At 37.5% G+C, this 22,565-nt stretch overlaps 1 protein-coding gene across 2 annotated transcripts in view; it reads left to right on the top strand.

Annotated features, from left to right (window-relative positions):
• Positions 1 to 20,259, top strand: part of LOC113108584 (diacylglycerol kinase beta-like) — a 77,371-nt gene extending 57,112 nt beyond the window's left edge. Inside the window, exons 21-25 of one of the 2 annotated variants that reach the window (XM_026271784.1) lie at positions 2,663 to 2,753; positions 3,971 to 4,172; positions 17,080 to 17,200; positions 17,982 to 18,042; positions 19,986 to 20,259. In XM_026271784.1, coding sequence (XP_026127569.1) covers positions 2,663 to 2,753; positions 3,971 to 4,172; positions 17,080 to 17,200; positions 17,982 to 18,042; positions 19,986 to 20,081 — 571 coding nt within the window. In that variant the 3' untranslated portion in view covers positions 20,082 to 20,259. The remainder of the gene's footprint in view (positions 1 to 2,662; positions 2,754 to 3,970; positions 4,173 to 17,079; positions 17,201 to 17,981; positions 18,043 to 19,985) is intronic. The other variant, XM_026271785.1, reaches the window with a different exon arrangement.
• Positions 20,260 to 22,565: the final 2,306 nt, after the last annotated feature.

Raw genomic sequence — 22,565 nt, 5'->3', positions numbered from 1 at the left:
AAACACAGTAGCTTTTTGAGAAACAAGCAGACTTTTCAAGCGAGTTGTGGTATATCACAACAAACCTCTACATTGCTATGTTTGTCACATTGTATGACATTGTATTACAACTGAGCAAATAAAGGTCATGTTCAAACATCCCACTCCAAAACATCTTTCTAAATATGTATTATTCTTGTTATATCATTTACAGTAATGCATTTGAGATACTGTATGCATTTTTGCAGTGCATGAGTTTCTTTGCATCTAACCCATGAACTAATTATATATGTGATATATTATACATTTATATACATAATATAAATATATAAATGTATAATATATAACATATATAATTATGTTCAATAGTTCAATATTGATTAATTTATATCAAATACTAAATGTTAAATAAATAATCTATATATATATATATATATATATATATATATATATATATATATTTAGTTTATTTAGTTGTTGTGACTGAAAGAGGAAAATCTACTTTGCTTTTACATTTATAGCATGCTCTATTCCAGGATTCTGATGACTGGCTTAAGTTGTCTGATATATATTTATTAGAATGCATTTGCATAGTTTCGCTTTAAAAATTAAGTTTCAAAGCAGACTGAAAAAAAACCAAGATGGTCTAGAAACATTTTCCACTCAGAAATAGCTAGTAAATTTCACAAACAATGAACCAGCAAGTAACACACGAAATTACACATGAAATTTGAAGCAAAAATGAAGGAAAAAACTTGAAATGTATTTTCTTACTAAATGTACTTCGAAAAATATTCTTACAGTGCACTTAACTTAAATTTGACTTGTCAAATATAAAAAAATATATGTAGAATTTTATAGATTTATAAGCATGTTGCCATCAGTAGTTGATGTCAGACTTCACTTACACTTGTGGCTCTTGTATCCTGTACCTCAGCAGATTACATGCTTTATATAGTTGATACTTATGTTTTCTCTCTGTCAATCCCTTGTGGACCTGGAGAAGCCCCCATTGCATGTTGTCTATTATGCAAACAATAGTGTTGTCATTATCAGCAGAACACCCCTTTGCAGGGCCTTGTCACTTGTTGTCACCATCTGATGAGTGTAAATTGCCCTGTTTCGTAACCAAAGTGAAAATGCAACACATTTACAGTAGAGAGAGAAATGATAGGGTCCTGGTGTTATAAAGTCATTTGTTTATTTCTTTTTTTGAGCCCTTATAGCACTGAGCTGAAGCAGAAAGTCTTACCCTTGATATTGGCAGCGTCTGTTGTCCTCAGCTGGCTCCTCTCAGTGTTACTGTCAGATTGTGCTCAGGTTGCAGATGGTGGCTCTGGTTTCTCCATGGAAGCTGAGGCCAAGTTCACTGTCACTCATGTCCTCTCACACCTGTCTGCCTCGGCTTTCCTTGTAGTGTATCAATATTTCAGAAGGCCAGGGGAAGGGCAGAGGGTGACAAAATGAACTGGCCCAAAGGCTTTTTGGCCCTAACTGTAACCAGCCATGTCTTCAAGAATAAGATTGAAATGGGTAAGATGAGACAGACACAGCATTGTTAAAGCACAACTCATACCATTTTGTTTAATTCAAATTAATGTGACAAAGTTAGACCTGTTTAAGTAACAAATGCTTAAAAATTTAGAGTTGGAAAGATTTTGTAATCTTTTAAAATTTTAAGGCTGCATTAATTTGATTAAAAAGAATACAATAGAAACAGTAATATTGTAATATACTTTTACAATTAAAAAAAACTGTTTTCTGTTTTAATTTATTAAAAATGTTATCACATTTGAAAACATAAAAAACAAAACATTAGAAAACATTATTTTCAAAGTTGCCAAAGTTTAAAATAACCGCATTTATTAAACATCTTTCTTAATGTTTTAATGTTAGTTTTGATCAATTTAATGTGTCCTAACTGAATAGTAGTTAATTTCTTAAAAATCTTACTGACCCCAAACCTTTGTGTGGTATAGTGTAAACCGATGGTAGATTTACCTTCACAGCATTCCGTATGCTTTCCTTAGCTAATTAAATTGTAAATTTGATGCCGTAAATCTTGATTCAGCTACTAAACTAAACAAAAACACTATTTCCTATGTCTATGTTATGTGTTGTTGTTTTTTGTTTAAAGTTAGATCTGAGAGCAGTTGTCTGTTTAATCCGTTGACAGCCCAATGCTCTGTTCATCCCATAATATTTATTTTCACGCCAGCATAAGCATTGGGGTGTGTAAACGCGAACTTGTTTGTTGTTCCAATGATAGAGCAGCTGCACACCGAGTCATCTTTTCTTTTTTTTCGCATTATGACTGAGCTTGAGATGTGGCATTTTAAATCTTGTTGAACATAAGTTTACGTTTGTCAGTTACTCCTCTGAGTTCATTTTAAAACATTAAATGCCTAGGTGTCATTTACGACACGATCCTCACCCATTATTATTATTATTATTTTATTTTTTTTGCCATGTTAGCATTTGAGGTTTGTAATACGTAAATACATTACAGCTGTTTTTTTAGATTACTGATTGATCAGAGCCATAAAAGATCAAGTATTCATGCATAACCTAATTGTTTTTCATGAGCTTTCTACATAACATCACAACCAAAAATGTATTGTTTAAATGACATTTTAAATAAATGCATTAGTTTAACTTCTAATTATTTTTGTTCTCTCTTTAGGATGAAAAACAAGTTGTGGTACTTTGAATTTGGCACCACAGAGACCATCTCAGCCACTTGTAAAAAGCTGAACGAGTGTATTGAGGTGGAGGTGAGTTCAGGACATTTATCCTCAACAGTGCCTTGTTTTACTTGACAGCAAATGTTGTAATTATATACAGCCACATTCACAGTCTTTTGACTGTGTATATGGACAGTATGTCCACTGAATACTTCCTTCAACAAACTGCGATTCATTATTGCAGTAAACCTCAGGTCAGCGTTGAGGGAACATGTCAGGACATCCATCTGAACTCTGTTGACAGTGTTCCCTGCATGTCAAAATTTCACACTAGCCAGTTTGTGTCTGTGGTTTGACGTACATAATGAATGTAATGACTTTCAATGACAATGAAGAGTTTTTAACTCATTTATTCCTTACTAAAGTGCTTGATGTTTCATCCAGAGACATTATAAGGTGGCAAAGACAAACCACTTGTGAAATTGAAAAATGCCTATCAGCAATCATCTTTTTTAAATAATTTTCAGCTTGATTTGAGGCAAAATGTATGAGTTATTATTAAAGCATAAACATGATTTCATTTTTCTGCACTCAAGTAGATAAAAGCTGTACTTGAATGCCTATTACTTACAAAAAGATAAATAAATAAATAAGTAAAAGAAAATACAAATGGCCGCATTACCAACATGGCTGCTAAGTAAACTAACGTTGATCCAGACCGAAGAGGGTTATGTTTCACAACGGTTATGAAATTAGCAGATCTATGAAAACATCAGCAGCCGAGGAATTCGCTTTAGGAAAAGAAAGTTTCTTTCTCCCACTCTTGTGTGGGATCTCACACGGATCGAGGCGTCTCATTATGTCGTAAACATGTCAGCACTTGTCTTTTGAAGTTTGTGTACTTTTCCACTGTACTGACGCCCTTGGTTTGATTCAGGGTGGTCTGTGACATCATACAATACTGCACAGCATTTCTATTTTTGGATCGCCCGCAGGCATTTTTAGACTAGTTACACATCTCTGCTGCGATTGCTATTGATGCCCCACTCCTGATAGTTAATGCAGTTTATAATGCTTTAAATGCTTTGTCACTCTTTTTTATGCAGTTTACATTACCTTTCAATAATTTGGAGTCATTTTCATTTTTTTTTTTAATAATATTAATACTTTTTTTTTTAGCAAGGATTCATTAAATTGATCAAAAGTGACAGCAAAGACATTTATAATGTTAGAATAAAATAAAACATGGTAAACATAAAAGGCTCTTTTCCAACATTTTCTTTTTTGTTTTCCTCTGTCTGTCCCAGTGTGATGGCATCATTTTGGATCTCAGCAGCACGTCTCTGGAGGGTATCGCTGTGCTCAATATTCCCAGCATGCACGGGGGCTCAAACCTGTGGGGCGAGACCAAGAAAAGACGGAATTACAATCGCATGAGTAAGAAAGTGCCAGAGAGAATGACTGGCAGCACTGTCACCGATGCCAAGGAGCTCAAGTTTTGTGTGCAAGGTGAGTCAGACTTTAGGACATAAAGCACTGAATTAGATCTGGGTTGCTCCTGAAACGTTCCTACAACCTACAAGTTTCCAAATATAGCAGAGACGAAACCAAAGCATGCACATCGATGGCAATAAAAGACAGAGACATTATCCTTTTGTATTCAGTTGTTGCTTCTGGCTGTTTCATTGTAGTACATTTAAGTGTTGATGACCGAATTGACTGAAAACTCGTATTTCCTGCCACTTCTGATAAATGTCAAATTACTGGCCATCTTCGGTACATCAGCGCACCATGTGGAGCCGTTTCATGTGCAGCTCTGACTCACAGCTGCTGTGGAGGAGCCGAAAGCTTTTAACCATGGCTAATGAGCAGGAGTCTCTCCGGCTGCTCGTTACACTGATGTTCAGTCTCACTGTGTTTAGGGACTTCCTGCGCTCGTTTCCCAGAGTGTGAGGCGCTATTAGCAGTGCTAATCGTCATTTAGGGATAGCGCTATCTGTGTCAATGCCTCACTGAGTACCAGCTTTTCCAGATTCCACACTAGAGGTTGGTGTCACTACCCCACTAAATGTCCTTCAGGGAGGGTAAATCAGCACAAACGCCCTTGTGACGCCAGCCTCCGGGGCCCCGGCGTCACCATCAGCTGTCTCAGTCAGTGATCAGAGCTCGGATGTGACTGTGCCTCCCAAGGTCAGAGCAACAGCAGCTGTTTCAGGTAGCAGTGAATCAGCCTCCAGCACCAGGCCTGTGTTTTGTCCAAAGGAAATGAAAATTCTGTCATCATTTTATATAATCATATATATTTCTTAAACATCCCAGGTGAAGGTAGTTGGTTATATACAAGACTAGCTGTATATGTTCTAATGTGCTGATTTGGTGCTCAAGATATATATATATATATATATATATATATATATATATGTGTGTGTGTGTGTGTGTGTGTATATATATATATATATATATACTGTATATACTGTCCCCAAACGTTTCAATGGTAGGATGGTAGGACAAACAATTTTTTTTTTTTTTTTTTTTGTACTATAAGTCAGAAACACAGTTGCCAACTCTCGCGAGACAAATAAGCAACTGGAGCTTCAAAAACAAGCCCAAAACAAGCCCAATATTATTTGATAATTTATTTTCCGCATTATCATTTATTAACAATAAATGAGCCTGCAACATATTAAACTGAAACCACTGCTTTATTAAAAAAGGATAAACTGATTAGGAAAATCAGGGAACTGCAACAAAGCAGAGAGAACGCACTTTCCTCATCTCCGATCACCTGTGAGGCTGAATCGGATTGGAGAGAAGGAAAAGGACAAAAAGACAAGGGAAAGACCAGAGCATTAAGGGTAGCTGTAACATATATTTAGCTTAATAAAATAAAATTTTCCACTTCGTTGGAGGCATTGTTTGTAGAAATTGAAATACGTGTATTTCTGTAGATCATAGAGCGCGCCGCCTGCACGTTGAACGTTATTTTACTCCAATGGGGGGGATAAGGGGGCGGATTCAGCGGAATGTTTTGACGAATGTTACGCCACAGCAATTATATGATTGCACTGATTTGGCTATATCTGTAAGGAGACAGTGTCAATCAATATATCAGTATCAATGTACACCATAGATGTAAAGAAAACGAAGTTGCTTGTCAGATTTTCCTAACAAGCAACCATATATTCTTTAATAAGCCCAAAAAAACGCAACCCGCAACCCGTGCTGTTTTAGCGCGACTTACAAAAAAAAAAGCCCAAAGTCGCGTATTATAAGCGGACTTGGCAACTATGGTCAGAAACCTTCCTATGTAGATGCTTTTGACTTTATTTGCAGTAGTTCTTCTCTTCCCCGAAAAATATGACACACACTTTGATCAGCTTCATTCAGTGGGACTGGAGTGTGTGTGTGCATGCTTAGAAAAACGGTGATATTTTCTAAACGGGGCCTCGCATTGCTTTCATAAATGGCCTCTTCTTTTAAGTCAACACGACCATTGTGTGGGCAGCAAGACCCTCGAGATGTTTTGGTTTGGTTTTTGTTTTAGCTGACGTCAGTAAATGACAGCTGTGACCTACGAGAGCAGCGTCATGAATTTTCAGTTCTCTTCACATTTACAACTCTCCCGTCCCTCTCCCTGTGCTCTTCTGTACTCCACTGACTGAACTCACATGAATCCTGTTACCATGGAGACCCCCAGGCCCTCCTGAACTGAGGAACAGCGCAGGGATGGAAAGAGAACGAGCGTTTGGGAGGGAGAGAGAGAGTGGGCTGCTGTGAGCAGTGTGACTCATATCAGTAATCTTTAACTGGCCTTCAGGCACAAATACTCAACCAGCACTACATACAGTAGAGGTCTGTAGCCACATCCCATCCAAAGTAACTGTGATCACTCTGTTAGTCAGTTAGTTTTCAGCCATTTGTCTTTTTCCATTTAGCTCTACGGATTGAGTGCCACAGGGTTTCTGAAAGCTCACCGGTGATGTAGGTGATGCCAACTCACTCCACATGTTTAGATAGCACAGGTTCCCCTCTGTGAAAATGGCTTGCTGTTTACAGCTGTAAGAGCATGACCTCATTTCCACCTCTCTATGGAGTGTATTTTGAGGTTTATATGAATAGAGAATTCCTCTCACTCACTCCACGCAACAGTTTCCACATGACTCAGGTCCTAATGGATGTCTGCATGTGACTGTTGCATCATTAGGGGTGTTGTTAGACTTCTAGTGCAGAATCTTTTTCTGGACAGTCCTTTAAAAGAACAGCATTTGTGTGAGATGGGAATCTTTTCTAACAATGTACATTTCTTAACTGTCATTTCCATTTTAATTGAATGCATCCACGCTGAATAACTGCATGTACAAATCTCACTGAACCCAGTTTGCATATTTGTATTTCCTAGTAGTTACAAAGCACGCCTCAATGAAGAGTTGCAGTTTTAACATTCTGTGCCTGACAGGATTCATAAATGGGTTATGGGCCAATAATGGGTTAAATATAACTTGAAATGATTATGTGAAAATATGCAAAAGCGTCTAATCGCAGTTCATGGCCATTTTGGAAGAAATTATGTCAATTGCTGCTGAAAATTAGTCATGGTGGAATGTTCAGGATTTTTTGCCTTCTTTCCATGTTTGTGTATTTCAGGAAAAGCTGAAATAATGAAGCCATATTTGTGTGGCTGACAGCATCTCCACATCTCTTATTTCAAATCGCCTGTTCCCTTTTCCTCTTTTTATTTCAGGGTCACAGAGGGACATTTTGTCTTTTCACCTGCTTCCCACACACTTGAACTCTCCTCTTTCTTTCTCTTTATGGCTCGTACACAAGCCGCTCCACCCTTCCCACAGCGATCTTGCCACACACTGCCTCTTGCTGATGGCTATTTCAGGCCACTGGGGCCATTCATTGTTACATCCCACAAACAGCAACACACACACATGCACATAAAACACACACTTGGATTCTCGTAAACACAGAGCGAATGATTTGTGTTGTATTTCCTCACTCCCGTCGCACACGACAGGAATAGAAGTGAAACTCTCCACCCAAAGAGCATTGTGGGAAAACGGTGACTCAGTGGACGAAGGGACGCTTTCAACTGTGGCATGATCAGTGGCCAAAAAAGCCATTCAACAGCTTTGCTCTCGCTTTAGCAAGAGTGATGGACATTTGAAGAGTGGCTCTCACCCATCAGGGGTTCAAAATCATTGAAGACGTTTCTGGCCCGAGGGGCCCTTTCCCATGATCTGCGTCATGAGAGCTGTGATTGTTGGCCTGCTTTGTGAGACGAGCTTTGTTTGCGAATGACATGGGAACAGAGGTTGGGAGACTGGCGAGCTCTTTTGCATGCAGAACGCTAGTAAACGGACTGTGTGCAGGCAGAGCACATCTGTACAGTGAGTGTGGGATAATGAGGAGAGCATGAGCATGTGTGGCAGACTATCGCTTGGGCTCTCGTTGAACAACAAACACCCTGGTATGTGAATCATGACAAGTTATGAAATGCCAGACAATGTTAAAATTAACACCTATCGTTCATTTGAGCTCATCACGGTGCGTCTGAAATGTCTGCTGCTGCATGAGGCTGTTTTAAGACATGTCACAATACTGACATAATGAGAACGCCTCAGATGGATAGAAGCATGGGAATCAAGTGTGTCATGAGGAGAATGTTGTGTAAGTGGAGCAGGGCTGAAGCTTTAGCTAGTGTAGGGAACATGCTTGAGAAAAATGAGCAGAGGCAATCTGCAGAAATCTTAAGGAATAAGTTCATAAGAATGTTCCTTAGTGCAGTTGTTGAAAAATTCTGAAGACATTCTTCAAGAAAACCTTTTTTTTCTTCTTAAAGCTGCACTCAGAAACTTTTTTGTGTTTTAAATTCATATAATAAGCGAGTACATGGTGAATACTTTTTCTAAACTTATCCTGAATCATTACGGTACACCTACAGTACGTTTCCCTATTCAGACTATTTTAGACTGGTTCTGGTAGGAACCGCTGTGTAGTAGCCCAGTGTCTGCGAGATTCATCATAGACATAAACAGAGAGAAGTCTACAATGATTTTCTGCAAGACACGTGTAGTTCTGTTAGCTTACCGCTAGAGCGCCAAAATTTATGGACTGCCGTTTTCATTATAAAATTACAGGCTTGTCTGATTGTATATTATTCATGAGGTTGCATTGTGAACGCTAAATTCAAAACTTTACATTGGTAAATCTTAAGAATATATCTGCCCATCTATCAACACATATAGTGTGTGTTATTCTAATTTATTCCCAAGTCATTTTTAATCATTTTAAGAAACAAAATTCAAGAATTTGGAAGTTTTTTTCTAAAGAAAAAAAACAATCTAAAAAGATAAGAGCATTCTTAAAGGGATATTTTATACAAAAACTGTTTGATGACCAATGTTTTTACCAATAATTTTATTTTGGGGGGGTGAGCTATCCATTTTAAGGAGCATTTTTGAATCATGAACTGCTGTGATTGGCTAACAGCTGTGTATATCCTTCACAGATGGACGCTACAGTGATTTTGGTTAAAAACACATAAATACTCAGTACATATGAAACCGTAATAACAGTGATCACATCATTTTAAAAAAGTTACTCACACTTGTGTGTTGCAAAATTACTGTTGGATCATATACAGTTGGCAAATCATCATCTTTTAGTTTCAAACTTTCTGCAAATCCTATGTCGAAATGTGCCTTGTTTGTAAACAAATCTGCGGTAAAATTAAGTGACCAAAGGAACAAGTTCTTACTGACGTGGTCTGGAACTTCATTAAACAGAAAGTTCATTCACTCATTACTAATGTTGTGATCAGAAGGAAGTAGAGTAGTGTAACGGTACACAAATATGGTGGTTGGTACGTACCTTGGTTTTAACGTCACGGTTCGGTATGATTTCAGTACATTGGGGGAAAAACTTTTTATTCTTTTTTTTAATGGTTTACTGAACAAGTTGCTATTTCTTTAAATACATTCAGTTATAGTTTAAATTTCTTGGAGATAAAAATCTACCTCAGCTTATGCTTAAAACTATAGGAAGCCCTTTTACATGTACAATTAGCCTAACAACTAAACCCATACTTGAATTTAATTACTATTTATTTTTAAATAGATGAGCATGTCCAACGGCAACTGGCAGTACTACATTTGCTACAAGTGCCTGACTTCAGCGTTCGTCCATCTATCACTGTTCATCATACTTGCAAAATAAATTGACACCATGTTTACGTTTTCGAACACGTCTGGCCAATCAATGTATACTTACGTTACGGTTAGTATCAGTTGTGCTGGTTAGACCCTGCTCCAGAGTAGGAGCTAATTCGGTTCTCGAAAAAGGCAGTCCGGTACTAAAATCTCACGTAGTTCGGTGCAAAAACTCCCAAAAGTTAGTAGTTCCACAATTAGTACTGGTACTATGAAAAGGTTCCAGCGGTGCGAAAGGCCCTTTTGTTGTTTGGTTCCTGCATAGACCTGCATTTTTCCTCTTGTTATTCACACTACATGTGTAAATTGATGGGCGGGGCTAAACAGGCAGCGATGTAGAGGCAGGCATTAATCTTTTTCTGCGGAGGCGGTGTTTATCCACACTATTACGTCATAGAGTGGCACATTCCAAAAAGTTTTGAGTTCTGAAAATTACAGGATGTTTTACAGTACAATGAGCACTTAAATGTCAAAAGATCAAGGACATTTTGATTTCTCAGTTCATGACCCCTCTAAGTAAGATGAAAATAGCGAATCTTTGTCAAATTAATGATAGAAAAGTTTACATAAGCAGAGATGGAGAATAGAGCATTGAGTATGAAGAGCTTAATCGTAAAATATGCTAGTCGGGAGTGAATGAGATCTCAGGGATGAAGTTTACCAGAGAAGAGATCATAATAGGTTTTTGAGAATAATGTATGCCAAAGAAAGCTTTGGAATTAAGCATGCAGTTGGAAATCTCACTGATGTAGTTTTGTAGAGAAAAGACTCTGAGAGTAAAGCGTGGTAGAGAAGAAAGTCTCGTGATTTTGTGTTTGCCAGTAAAGAGTGCACCTTAGGAATGAGGTATGCTAGAAAAGAGTTCAGAAGCAGCATTTCTCAGTGTAGTTTGTAGAAGAAGTGTGCTTAAGTTCTGAGTGCAGGAATGCTCATTCTGTAACACGGGCTGATACTGGGTGGATTGTGCTCTGTAAACACTGAGAGGTGGCTCTCGTGCCAAGAGACCGTCCACCCCCGCACCCCTACCACAGCTCCTTCTGACCATCTGCCTTCACTTCTACCAGCCCAAGACACCAAAGGGACAGCACAGGCCTGAAACCACCAGAAACACAATAAATAAATCTCCTCACCCGAGTGGAATCCAACAGACCCTGCGCATAAGAAAAGTTCAGAAATAGCTCCTTTATAAACCCGTTTCATGGCTCTTTCTGCTTTTTTACTGAGGTATAGGCATCACAAAGCAGCTTTACAGGGTGTCCGGTCTCTTCTCCGGTCAGCAAGTGCAAGGCGACCGCAGACAAAATAAGAAGAATGGTTGTCAATGTGTGCAATGTCCATTCAAGCGTCTGAACAGTGTGAGCTTCACATGCAGGTTACCTTTTTTATTTATATATATGCGAGTGACTTTGAAAATGTCAGTGTAGAAGAGTATGCTGACCTCAGTAGTGTTCACTGACTGACTTTGTTAACTTATTGAAGTAAACGGTAGTGAAGGACTAAAGTTTGTCATTTTCTCTGATAAACACGATCAGTGAGGATCATGTAATTTGTTTAGATCACTGTCATTTGTTCTATACCTTCAACAAGACCCTGCTTAGCTGGGACTTAATATCCTCCACACAGTGCATTCTGACACGGTTACATAAGAAGGCGTTTGTGAGCTATTCTTAGCGCTGCCTCACTGTGATGCGCTGCCTGGAATAAGAAAGCCCAGACCTGACAGAGCGGGAAACATTCGTGTCGTGAGGAAAATAAGGCTCCCGTCAATTTTTTCCCCTCCCTCTCTATATTATTATTTTATTTGCTGCTTTTGGGGTAACGAACAAGAGGATGTGAGTTTGATAATAATACATTCGCTCCATGAAACAAAAGACAAGTCTGACAGTAAATACACAGTTGAATATAGCATACAGCATATGTGAATATATTATTACTTGTCTTTTTACAGTGATTAACAGAATTTTCCTAATAGCTGGTTGACTATATTTTGTTTGCAAAAACTGAAAAACAAATCCCAGCTACTAAAGCGCACACTATGAAACACTAAGCAATGGTGCTTATACAGCAGATTGAGTTTGAATCTGGCTTGTAACATTTCCTGATTCCTAGTCATTTTTTGTCATCTCAATGACAAAATGTAAAGCATCTTTTACGTTAAAAAAGTATATAAATTTAGCAGAGTGAATATTGCATATTTAATTGTTTATTTAAATGTGCATTTTCCTTATTTCTACATTTAGAATCATGTAATGCACACTAAAAATTCATCTTCAAAATACAAGTAATTGAATAACTGTCTTAAATGTAATCTTTAGCAGCTCTCAGAATGAAAATCCATTTTTTATTTATTTATTTACTGTACATTATACATTTGTGATAGCTGAATTCACTGATCTTAGGTTTTAGTGTTTTATGTTTTACATTTATTTAGACAAGTTACAACAGAATTTTTAAGTCAGACAATAATAAGAGATCGGCCTTTTATAAAATGATATATACATTGCCGGTAAAAAGTTTGGGATTAGTAAGATTTTTTATGTTTTTAATGGAAACTCTTATTCTCATCAAGGCTGTATTTATTTGATCAAAAATATTAATATTTTTTTTTACATTGGTTTTCTTTTTTAATATACTGTAATTTATTTGTATGTATATTAAATGTAATTTATTTCTGTGACACAGCACTGAATTTTCAGTGTCAGGTCATTCTTCAGAAATCATTCTAAAATGCTGATTTATAATCCGTGATGAAACTGTTGTGCTGCTTAGTATTTCTTTGGAACCTGTGATAGTTTTCCATTGATTATTTGATGAATAAAATGTTAAAATCAACAGCATTTATTCAAAATAGAATTTTTTTCTAACAGTATAAGTCGTTACTGTCACCAAACTTTTGAATATTGCAACACAAAATTTCTCATTTGAATAAACTCTGTTCTTTTTAATTTTTATTTATCAAAGAAAAATTAGTATTAATTTTGGGAGTTATTTCACAAAATTAGTTTTTTCTGTACAAATCAATATCCTTGATGATCAGAAAAAACTATTTTAAAAACATAAAAAATCTTGTTGAAAGACAACCATTTGAATTTTGCAGAAATTGGTAAATTAGTGTTTACAGATGTCTGTGAGTGCAGAGTCCATGTAGATCAGTGTGATGCTGAATATTGTTGTAGTTTTGGGTGTTAGAGAGCCGTTTGTCACCCGCGTCACATCATAGTGTCAATGCTGAAGTCCTAATCTGCCCTCTTTCCCTCCCTCTTTTCTTCTTACAGCTCTCAATCCTATTATTGTTTCTGAGAAAACTCCTGAGATGTATAGAGCTCAGGAAGCATCAAGATCTTTGACATGCTTGTCAAATAGTGGCATTGTGGAGGTGGATAAAGGATACCAGACACAGATTTCTCTGTTGGGGCTTTTCATAGCCCTCCAAGCAAAGCAAACGGTTTGTTCACCTCTCAGCAAACCTCTCCTGTCTGACCTTTCAGAGGAGGAGAGTCACAATATCCCCCGGCAAAGCTGCACAGTCAGGCAGGTTCAGACCTCTCCACTTCCCATCAATCAATAAACACTTTATAAACACTGGCAGGCAGCTTTTTCTTTTCAGCCGGGTCATGACTCAACAAAAGAGATTCGCAGGTCATACCACATGCTGAAAACTATCACACAGCAGTATCAACAGCCTTGAGAGAGAAAAAAGCCCAGTACAATTCACTAATCCCACTTTGAACATTCTCCTAAGTCACTCTTCAACTACGTCAGCTAACTCTCATTAGAGTATTAGTGGACTGTTAGACAGTTTAGGGTTAGTTGATTCAGTTGACATTTTAAGTTGACATCCTGAAGTTTTTAAGATTTGAGATGTAAAATCTTTAACACAATTTGTAGAATATGCGCTTGTTATTACTTTGTTTTTGAAATATGCAGGCCTCTGCTTAATGAAATGAATTGAAGCTCCTCACAGATGTCCTTGTTGAGCTAGTAGGCGTTCCTGGAGTGTACTATCGCGGTTGAAAAGTTGGACATGTTCACTGAAGACAAGTTTTGTGAAATGTGCCGTGAAATTTGCTCTGTGAAATATTTAAACTTGACAGTGACTCACTGACTTGCTCCCTGTGTGAATGCAATATTCACAGCTGCTGAATTTATTATCTTAACCTACAGAATCAGTAACACTGAAACTCCTTATCTTAGTTTTTTTTTTTTTTTCTTTTCTTTGTGTAGTTTGTATGGTTCTGAAGGATTTCAAGAGATGTGACCTTTATGATAAATGTTTCAAATATAGGTTAAATCTGGGGTTTGCTGTTAACACTAAGCAGGTTTTGGTAACACTTTACAATAAGGTTTTTATTTTTAAACATTAGTTTACAATAAATGTAATCTTTGTTGATGTGAATTTCAACATTTACTAATAAATTATCTTAATATTTAATGGTCCTGAGCTAGCAGGAAACAAACTATGTATATTTGTTTTTTATTAAATAATGTTATGAAGGATTAATAAATAATGTAGCAAATTTCTGAAACACTTTAGTATAGGAACCAGTTCTCACTATTAAATAGTTTCTTGATAGTATGCCTATTATTAATATATTGGCTGTTTATTAGTTTTTTATATTCAGCATGAACTTATTCTACATCCCTAATCCTAACTTAACACCTTAACTAATAATAAGCAGCAAATTAGATTATTATTGAGGCAAAAGTCATAGTTAATGGTTTGTTAAAAGTGAGAATTGGACCTTAAAATAGTGCAACCCAAATTACCGCATTAGCGGTAGTTAATGTATTAACTATTGGAAGCTAATTGTAAAGTGTTGGCCAGATATCTTTTTGTTTTTTGTTTTTTCCTGAAAAAGAATTTGTACCACTTTACCACAATTGGTTACAATTCATAAAAAGTTCAGTTTGTCAGTGTATACAATTTCATGAATTAACAACAAACAATGCTTTTTAATCATTTTTAACATTTCAAGCTGTATGTGTGTGTGTGTGTATATATATATATATATATATATATATATATATATATATTATCTCTTAAAAATAGATTAAGATATTTTGACCTTTCATTGTAAACCAAAGTCAAACTGTCCGTTTCAGATGTTATTTCTGTCTGGTCAGCATCGTGTGTGATGTTTTATGGAGTCAAACTTGCATCATCATCCTTGCACAAGCCTCTTTCCCATAAGACTGGAATAAGCCGGCTGACAATTTCCTGCTGGGTTGCAAAAGTGTGTCTGTGTTCTGTCAGGTGACATTGTGACATTATTAACAGTGTTTACACAGTATGTTTTTATGTAAACAAACCATTGCTTCCTGTCTGGATTCTAGGCAGCCGATGGGAGTAAGCATAAGCTGTTTGCAGATGTGCCTTTAAGTACATGTCACACATCAGAGACCTTTTTGTTTATGATAGACTGGATGAGCTTTGAATTTTATAGGGGGACCCAGCATGAGTAAATGTGAAACATTTCTTTAACAGATCGCTATGTACAATTGGCTTGAACTGATGAGTAGTTCTAGGTTGTGTTGATGTTATGCATCCATCCGCTGAACAGCAAGCTAAAGCTTCCACTGATGGGCCACTAATGTGGGTCAACTTTTAGAATGGATGGGGTATGAAAGAGAAGAGTGATCTTTATTACATGGCTTTTTGGATTGCAGTGTAGTAGTGTGCACGCCTACTTTTCTTGAGAATGAATTCTCAGGCTTTGATATAGCTTTAGTAAACACAATTTTTTTTCTTCTATTTGCTATTGCTTCTATTTTGCAAATGAAGATGTACATTGGACCAAGTTCTAAGAACATGTCAGCATTAATATCACTAGTCTCAGATTGGGAACACACGCTGGTAACGGTATGTTCCTGCAAGAACTCGAAATACTGTCAACAGTTCTTCCAGGAACCTTCCAAGAATCTTCAAAGAATTAAGAATTTGTCAAAATAAAATATTATATAACTAAAACTAAACTTAATAAAATAAAAATCTATTAAACCTAAATAGTCATTTAAATAAATTTATAAAAATTACTAAAGCACAAAAATCATTACTAAAAAAAATTCAGGAAAATAAATTAAAGTATATAAATAATACTAAAATAGCACTGGATCTGTGTGTTCCATTATCAGCTGTAGATGCTGCATTCACACTCTTGAGAAGAAGTTTTAATGTAATACCCACTTCTTAATTTACTGATTTGATTGCATTGGCTCTTGAAAAATGATTCACAGAAGGTGTTTTTTTTTAAATAAAGAGGCTTTTATAAATCACTCATTCATACTTACTCTGTAACAGACATATAATCATTTCCCCTGTGTGTGTGTGGATGGGACACTTGCTGCCCTGACCCTGTTGAGTGTGCTAGTGTGAGATGAGAGAAAGTTAATGAGTGAGTAAAGGGATAACAATGTTCCACAAGCATTTACTAAAGCTTAGCCTGCTTGTAGGCTTAACCACTGACATCAGTGCGTTTCCCCTGTAGGTCTATGCTCATTTTCTCTACATGCTGAATTTCGTTTTACAATTTTAAAATGCAATTTAGATTCACCTATGATTTAACCATTCTTCCTTTGCCTCAATAAAATATATCGCTTTTATCGCAATTGTTTATCCAGGCAGCAATGAGGCAGAATTGAGAATACATTGAAACTTTTCCCCTAGATCTTATAGTTATTATATTGTTTAGTCGCCCAGCATTCTAAGCATGTTTCTCTTTTTGAAAGAGGTCTTAAAGTGTTAGTTACCCAAAAAATTGAAATTCTGTGCACTCCCCCTCATGTTCCTAGCCTGTATGACTTTTTGATCTTTGAAACGCAAATTAAGACATTTTTAATGAAACCTTTGAGAGTTTTGTCTTTATAGTGGAGCTTCCGTTGACCATATTTGATGTGCACTGTGTATGTGTTAATCAGTGTAGTAAATGATGAAAGTATTTTTATTTTTGGGTGAACTTTACATTTAATGACATCACAAACCATGCTCTCAAAATATGCAATCAAAAGATTTTATTATGAAATAGTCATCAGGTTCTTACGAGACCAAAATATTTGTGCCATGACATTCAAGTTGACTAACAATTTATAATTTCTTCTCCATTTAGTTCTCCTAAGGAATTTGAGGAAAAAAAGCATCTGAGAAAAAGTTGCTACTTAAATGAAACATGAATCTTTTTGTCTTTCCTTCTCTGGCAAAACAGATCTGAGTGATCAGCTTCTGGAGGTGGTGGGTTTGGAGGGAGCCATCGAGATGGGTCAGATCTACACAGGTCTCAAGAGCGCTGGGCGGCGTCTTGCACAGTGTTCCAGTGTCACCATCAGGTCAGCAGTTCATTGCCTGTCCACACATTGACTAAAAGTTCAGTATTGGTCCAACTCCTAGGCAAACACTCTGATGACTTGTGTCCATTGCTCTGAAACATCTCTGTTCCCCCTCCCCCTCAGCAGGACGTCTTCTTTTGGCCAATGAAGCTAGTAAATCAGACCTTTGACCTGCTGTCACTCGCTTTGCCAACAACTCTTTCTGTCATTCTGGACTCGTAGCATGTCTAAACACACACTGCTCAGTCCTGACGTATGCTAATGGACCAGTGGAGACTCATCACTTCTTAGGTGCTAGTTCACAAGTTTGTTTTGTCCCGGCCTGCTTCGCTCCATTAAACACTCATAATGACCCTAACAGTTAGTTCTGAATTGAAGCGAGGTGGTTATTCACCATTTTCGCTGCCGTTTCCTCACCTGTACACAGGGTCGTTCTGCCCACGACCTAACACTTTCCGTAATAGGCATTAATAGCGCATTCATCATTGTCGTTCTCCCATGCTGTGTTGCTTTAACTTGTAGTGGCCCTGCTGAAAAGACTAAACTAACTTTTTGTAACTGTGTGTATGTGGGAATGGAGGTGCTGGACTGTGTGAGTGTGTTAGTTTAGAGAGTTAGGGGCCCGGCTGGGAACGGGGCTGTGGGAACAGAGAGCTCAGTGTTCAGAGCCGTCTAGGAAAAGTGTTGTATAGCTGCCTCGTGCCCACGATCTGCCTGGTCAGTGACCTGACCCATAACAGCTCCGTATTTTCTTCCTCTGTCCTTGTCTCTTTGTCCACAGAACGTCCCGTCTGCTGCCCATGCAGATTGATGGAGAACCGTGGATGCAGCCTCCATGCACGGTCAGCTCATTTGATTTTGCTTTCGTTAACAATTTTTTATGTAAATGTCTGAAACACAGATTCTTCTATGACCCATACCAGCAAATCCAACACTGCAATTAAATAGACATTTTACTAATGTGACTGCACCTTAAAGGGATCGTTCACCCAAAAATGAAAATTATCCCATGATTTACTCACCCTCAAGCCATCCTAGATGTGTATGAAACAAGTACAATCAGAGTCATATTAACAAGCTTTATAATGACAGCGAATTGGGGTCGGGAATTTGAAGTCCAATAAAGTGCATCCATCCATCATAAAAAGTGTTCCACACGGGGTTAATGAAGGCCTTCTGAAGCGAATCAATGCATTTGGGTAAAAATAATATTAATACTTAAAACTTTATAAACCGTAATCTCTAGTTTCTAACTAACTGTCATACATGCATTCACGAGAGAGTGCCATTCCGGCGGATTATGTAGGCATAGTTTATGCTGCAATGAAAAGTGAAGAATGCGGAAGTGCGTAGAAGAGAGAATTTTTGTTTTTTAAAACACCGGCCACGAGTTCCAAGCATAATATAAGGATTTCAATATAAACCAAGAGGAGACTGGATTTCCTTTGCTGTAAAAAACAAAACAAACAGGTACAACAGTTAGCGGAAGCTAGAGATTATGGTTTATAAAGTTTTAAATATGGATTGTTTTTTTTTACCCAAATTCTTTAATTCACTTCAGAAGGCCTTTATTAACCCCCAGGAGCCATATGGAGTATGATGGATAGAATCACTTTATTGGACTTCAAAATCTCCACACCCATTCACTACCATTATTAAGCTTGGAATATAACTCCAGTGGTACTTGTCGAAAAGAAAAAAACTAAACCTAAGATGGGATGAGGGTGAGTAAATCATGGGGTGATTTTCATTTTTGGGGGAACTATCCCTTTAAAGCTGATTTTACTTTCAATTGCATTGATTTTTCCTCTCTCGGTTGCTTTTATTCCATGCCAAAGATCTCATTTAACATTGTACAGCTGAGTCCTAACCATGATATAATTGGGTCACAATACATCACCAATTGCACAAGTCTCACCTCACAGTCCAAATTAGCTTTCCAAGTGGATCTTTCTTCCAAACAACCCCAAAAACTATGTCAAATGGCCTCATGGCATTAAGTCCACTAACATGTGCAATAAGAGTTCAAATCAGCTTTTTTTTTAATTTTTCCATTTAAATTAACTTTTATGTTTTGGCTTAGGCTTTTACACTGCATTCAAGATGTACGTTTTTTTATATGCAAGTATTTATTGGTTCTGTGAAGTTGCAATGGAATAACTGCATTACCACATCCAAGTTGCAAAAGATTATAAATAAAAAAACATATTTTAGAAAGAAACCACAGTCTCTGTCTGCTCTTAAAGGTCACAAGAGTATGTGATGTAATGTGAAGTCAGATACACCCAATACTCAATGATAGGTTTCAGTTCAGAGCAGGACCTTTTTCTCCATCTCAGAAAATTGCCTCCTCCAGTCTATTGCAGCTTTGTACATTCACCCATCCAAGCATGTCACACCCTGCCTTTGACTGATTGTGTCATTAAGAAAGTGGAATAAACATGCAGCTTTCCATCTGCACATAGCGCCAACACAATGCCCTCCGCTATATATACATCTCTATCAGCGCAAGCTCTATAAAAAGTGTGCCGCTGTGCTTTTAGTCCTCTCTAATTTGCCCAACTGTGCAGAAGGGAATATGGGATGTTATTTCAGTTTCAAGGTCAGCTCTCACGTTCTCAAATTTGTGCCTGTTAATCTGAACATGTGTGACTTCTGTCAGCTCATTTGCTGAATGTGAACCAGACAACTGTTTAAAACAGTGGGTAATTAGCAAGCAAAAGGATTTAACCAACTGTTCAAATTTGGTTGTCTTCAGAGAGTAATCTTGCCTTCTTTCCTGCAGATACGGATCACGCATAAGAACCAGGTGCCCATGCTGCTGGGACCGCCACAGAAAACGTTCTTCTTCTTCAAGAAGCTTAACAGAAGTCGGGACTAGATGTGGGACTCCAAAAATCGACCACTTTTCTACAATCATGAACTCAAGCATCTCCACCTTCCTCAGCTAATTCTTCATCTTTGGGAGGTGGGACCCAAAGAGAAGAGACCTTTAAAAACACAACACTCAATACAATCAATACAAACACAACACTGTAATGGATCTCTAATGGACTCCCATCTCCGAGAGTCCCCTTCTCTGAGAGTCACGACCACTTCCTGTGTCTTATCATCCAGAACGTCTTATCACAGGCTTGTGACCTGTAAGCTATGACTCAGTTCCAACCAAATCCCCCCCTACCAGTAGGCCTCTGCCTTGGGATCACACTGTGTGCCCTCTCCCTCCTCTTGAGACAGCTCATCAGAAGATACTGCCAATTTCAAAGAGAGGAAGAGAGGACCAGAAAAGCAAGAGACTCGCCTAGCAAAAGGAAAAGAAGTGTGTGAAAAAAAAGAAAGAGAGCGAGAGACACCCTGGCATGATAATGTTCTTCATATGAGAGTTGGTGGTGCACATATGGACGTCACTGGGTCCTGGCTTATCCTAGCAGGAACAGGGAACAAACTTTCCTCCTAAAGGAGCTTACTGAATTATACATCAGTGCATGCAAAGCACTCATTCCAGTGTCTCTGCAAGGCCCTGTGACACGCCACCACTAAAGAGATGAAACAGCATACTCATCTATTATGAAGATGTTTATGGGGGTCTGGTGATAGGGATAGGTTAGACTGGCCTGAAAGAGATGAAACATTTCAGCTTCTGGTGTTGGCTCCAGGCAGTTTTGGTGTTCACCCTCAGGCCTCAAGACTGACCAGTGCAAGTTGTGTTATAGTTAGCTGGAGGTTTATTTAATCCCATACTGCCCTCTAAAACAACAGTGCTAGCGTTCGGTGTGGAGAATGGACCTAAGGTCTCAAAAATTCAGTATATGTTTAGAAAACCCTTAGAAGAGAGAATTGGTGTACTAAAACAGTTTTACCAATGAGCATTTATATCATAGCAATGTGGCAATTTGTGTAATAATATGATGATTTTACCTTATTTTTTTAGACAAATCAAAACAGCGTACCATTAAGTTTGGGAGTAGATTCTGTCGATAAAAAACATCTACACCAGCCTATGCTGTTTGCTAGATTCAGAGGGGTTTGAAAACTATTCAACTTGGAGACTTGCAGGTAACCCAGTTGAAAACCATAATGACCTTTTCACACCAATACAAATGTACGGCACAGAAATTCGGTCCAGATTTCACATGCGATTTTTGTCTGTTCAGACCAATGCAAAAAACGGAAGAATGACTGAATGAAGAATGCAAATTCACTCTATGACAGTAGTTGGCACTTAAATGAGTTTTATGTAACAGCATGTGGCATGTTACTCAGGGCATGTGATCAAAAAAGTGAGAATCTTATTGGTTGGCTGGTTTTCTTGATAATGCAGTCTATTCAAAAAAGAGATTAGAATATCTTTCTGAAAAACAGAATCTTCGCTCTAAACATCCATCTTGGTGTGAACAGGTCTTACACCAGCTAAGACCGTCAAACCAGTTTAGGCCAGTTTTAAGTGTTTTATCAGCAATGATTTTAATTATTTTAATTAAAAAAAAAAAATTACAAGAGGAGCATTGAGGACATAATGGTAACACTTAATTTTTTTGTAGTGACAAGGTTTCATTTGTTAACATTTGTTAATGCATTAGATGTCAACAACTAAAACTGAAAGTATATTTACAGCATTTAATAATTTCGCTTAACTTTAATTCATAAATGTAATTGCTTGGTTCAAGTCCTGTAAAAATATTTTTAATAGTTAGCTCATGATGCATTAACTAATGTCAACAAAATAAATATTGCTTTATTTTGTTACAGTAAAAATAAAAAATAATAATTTGCTACATATTTCTGAGAAACCAGAAAGCCTCTTCACTGCAAGCGTACAGCATCTCCATTCAGAGGCGGGCTGAAATTGATCTTGCGCTGGTATTAACACTGAATCTTCTGGTCCTCGTCTGTCACAACAAGCTACTGCAGTGGGGTTTGATTCACTGCTGCATGGATGGAGCCTAAATTTAACTTCCTATTTCAGGGAGTGAAACACTATTCCTAATTGCAGTATGAAAACATGAGCTCGCAATTTCAGGTCGACAGTCAAGCGGGTGTGAAAGCGGCCCAGATGAATGCAGAGAACGGAAGTTACTTACGGTCACCAACGGTGACTTAGAGATCCAAAAAGTGAGCTTTTTAATTTTTTTAGCCCTTCTGAGAATGCCCGTAAAGAGTATTTAACTTAAAGATGCCCACTAATTATCAGTATTCGTATAATCCAAGAGCCTTGTGTGCATATATATATGAATGTGTTTGAAGGTATAACTTAATATAGTATCAGAGATTAGCTAATGGGTCACATGATTGACTGTAGCCATCAGGCAGATGTGCCTGATATAGATCAACATGCAGTGATCATCAGATGCTTTCTCAGTGTGCC

Source organism: Carassius auratus, chromosome 9, assembly GCF_003368295.1.
Source record: "Carassius auratus strain Wakin chromosome 9, ASM336829v1, whole genome shotgun sequence".
Classification (NCBI taxonomy): domain Eukaryota; kingdom Metazoa; phylum Chordata; class Actinopteri; order Cypriniformes; family Cyprinidae; genus Carassius; species Carassius auratus.
Note: the sequence above shows the minus strand (reverse complement) of the source record. Positions and strands in the feature narration are given on the sequence as shown.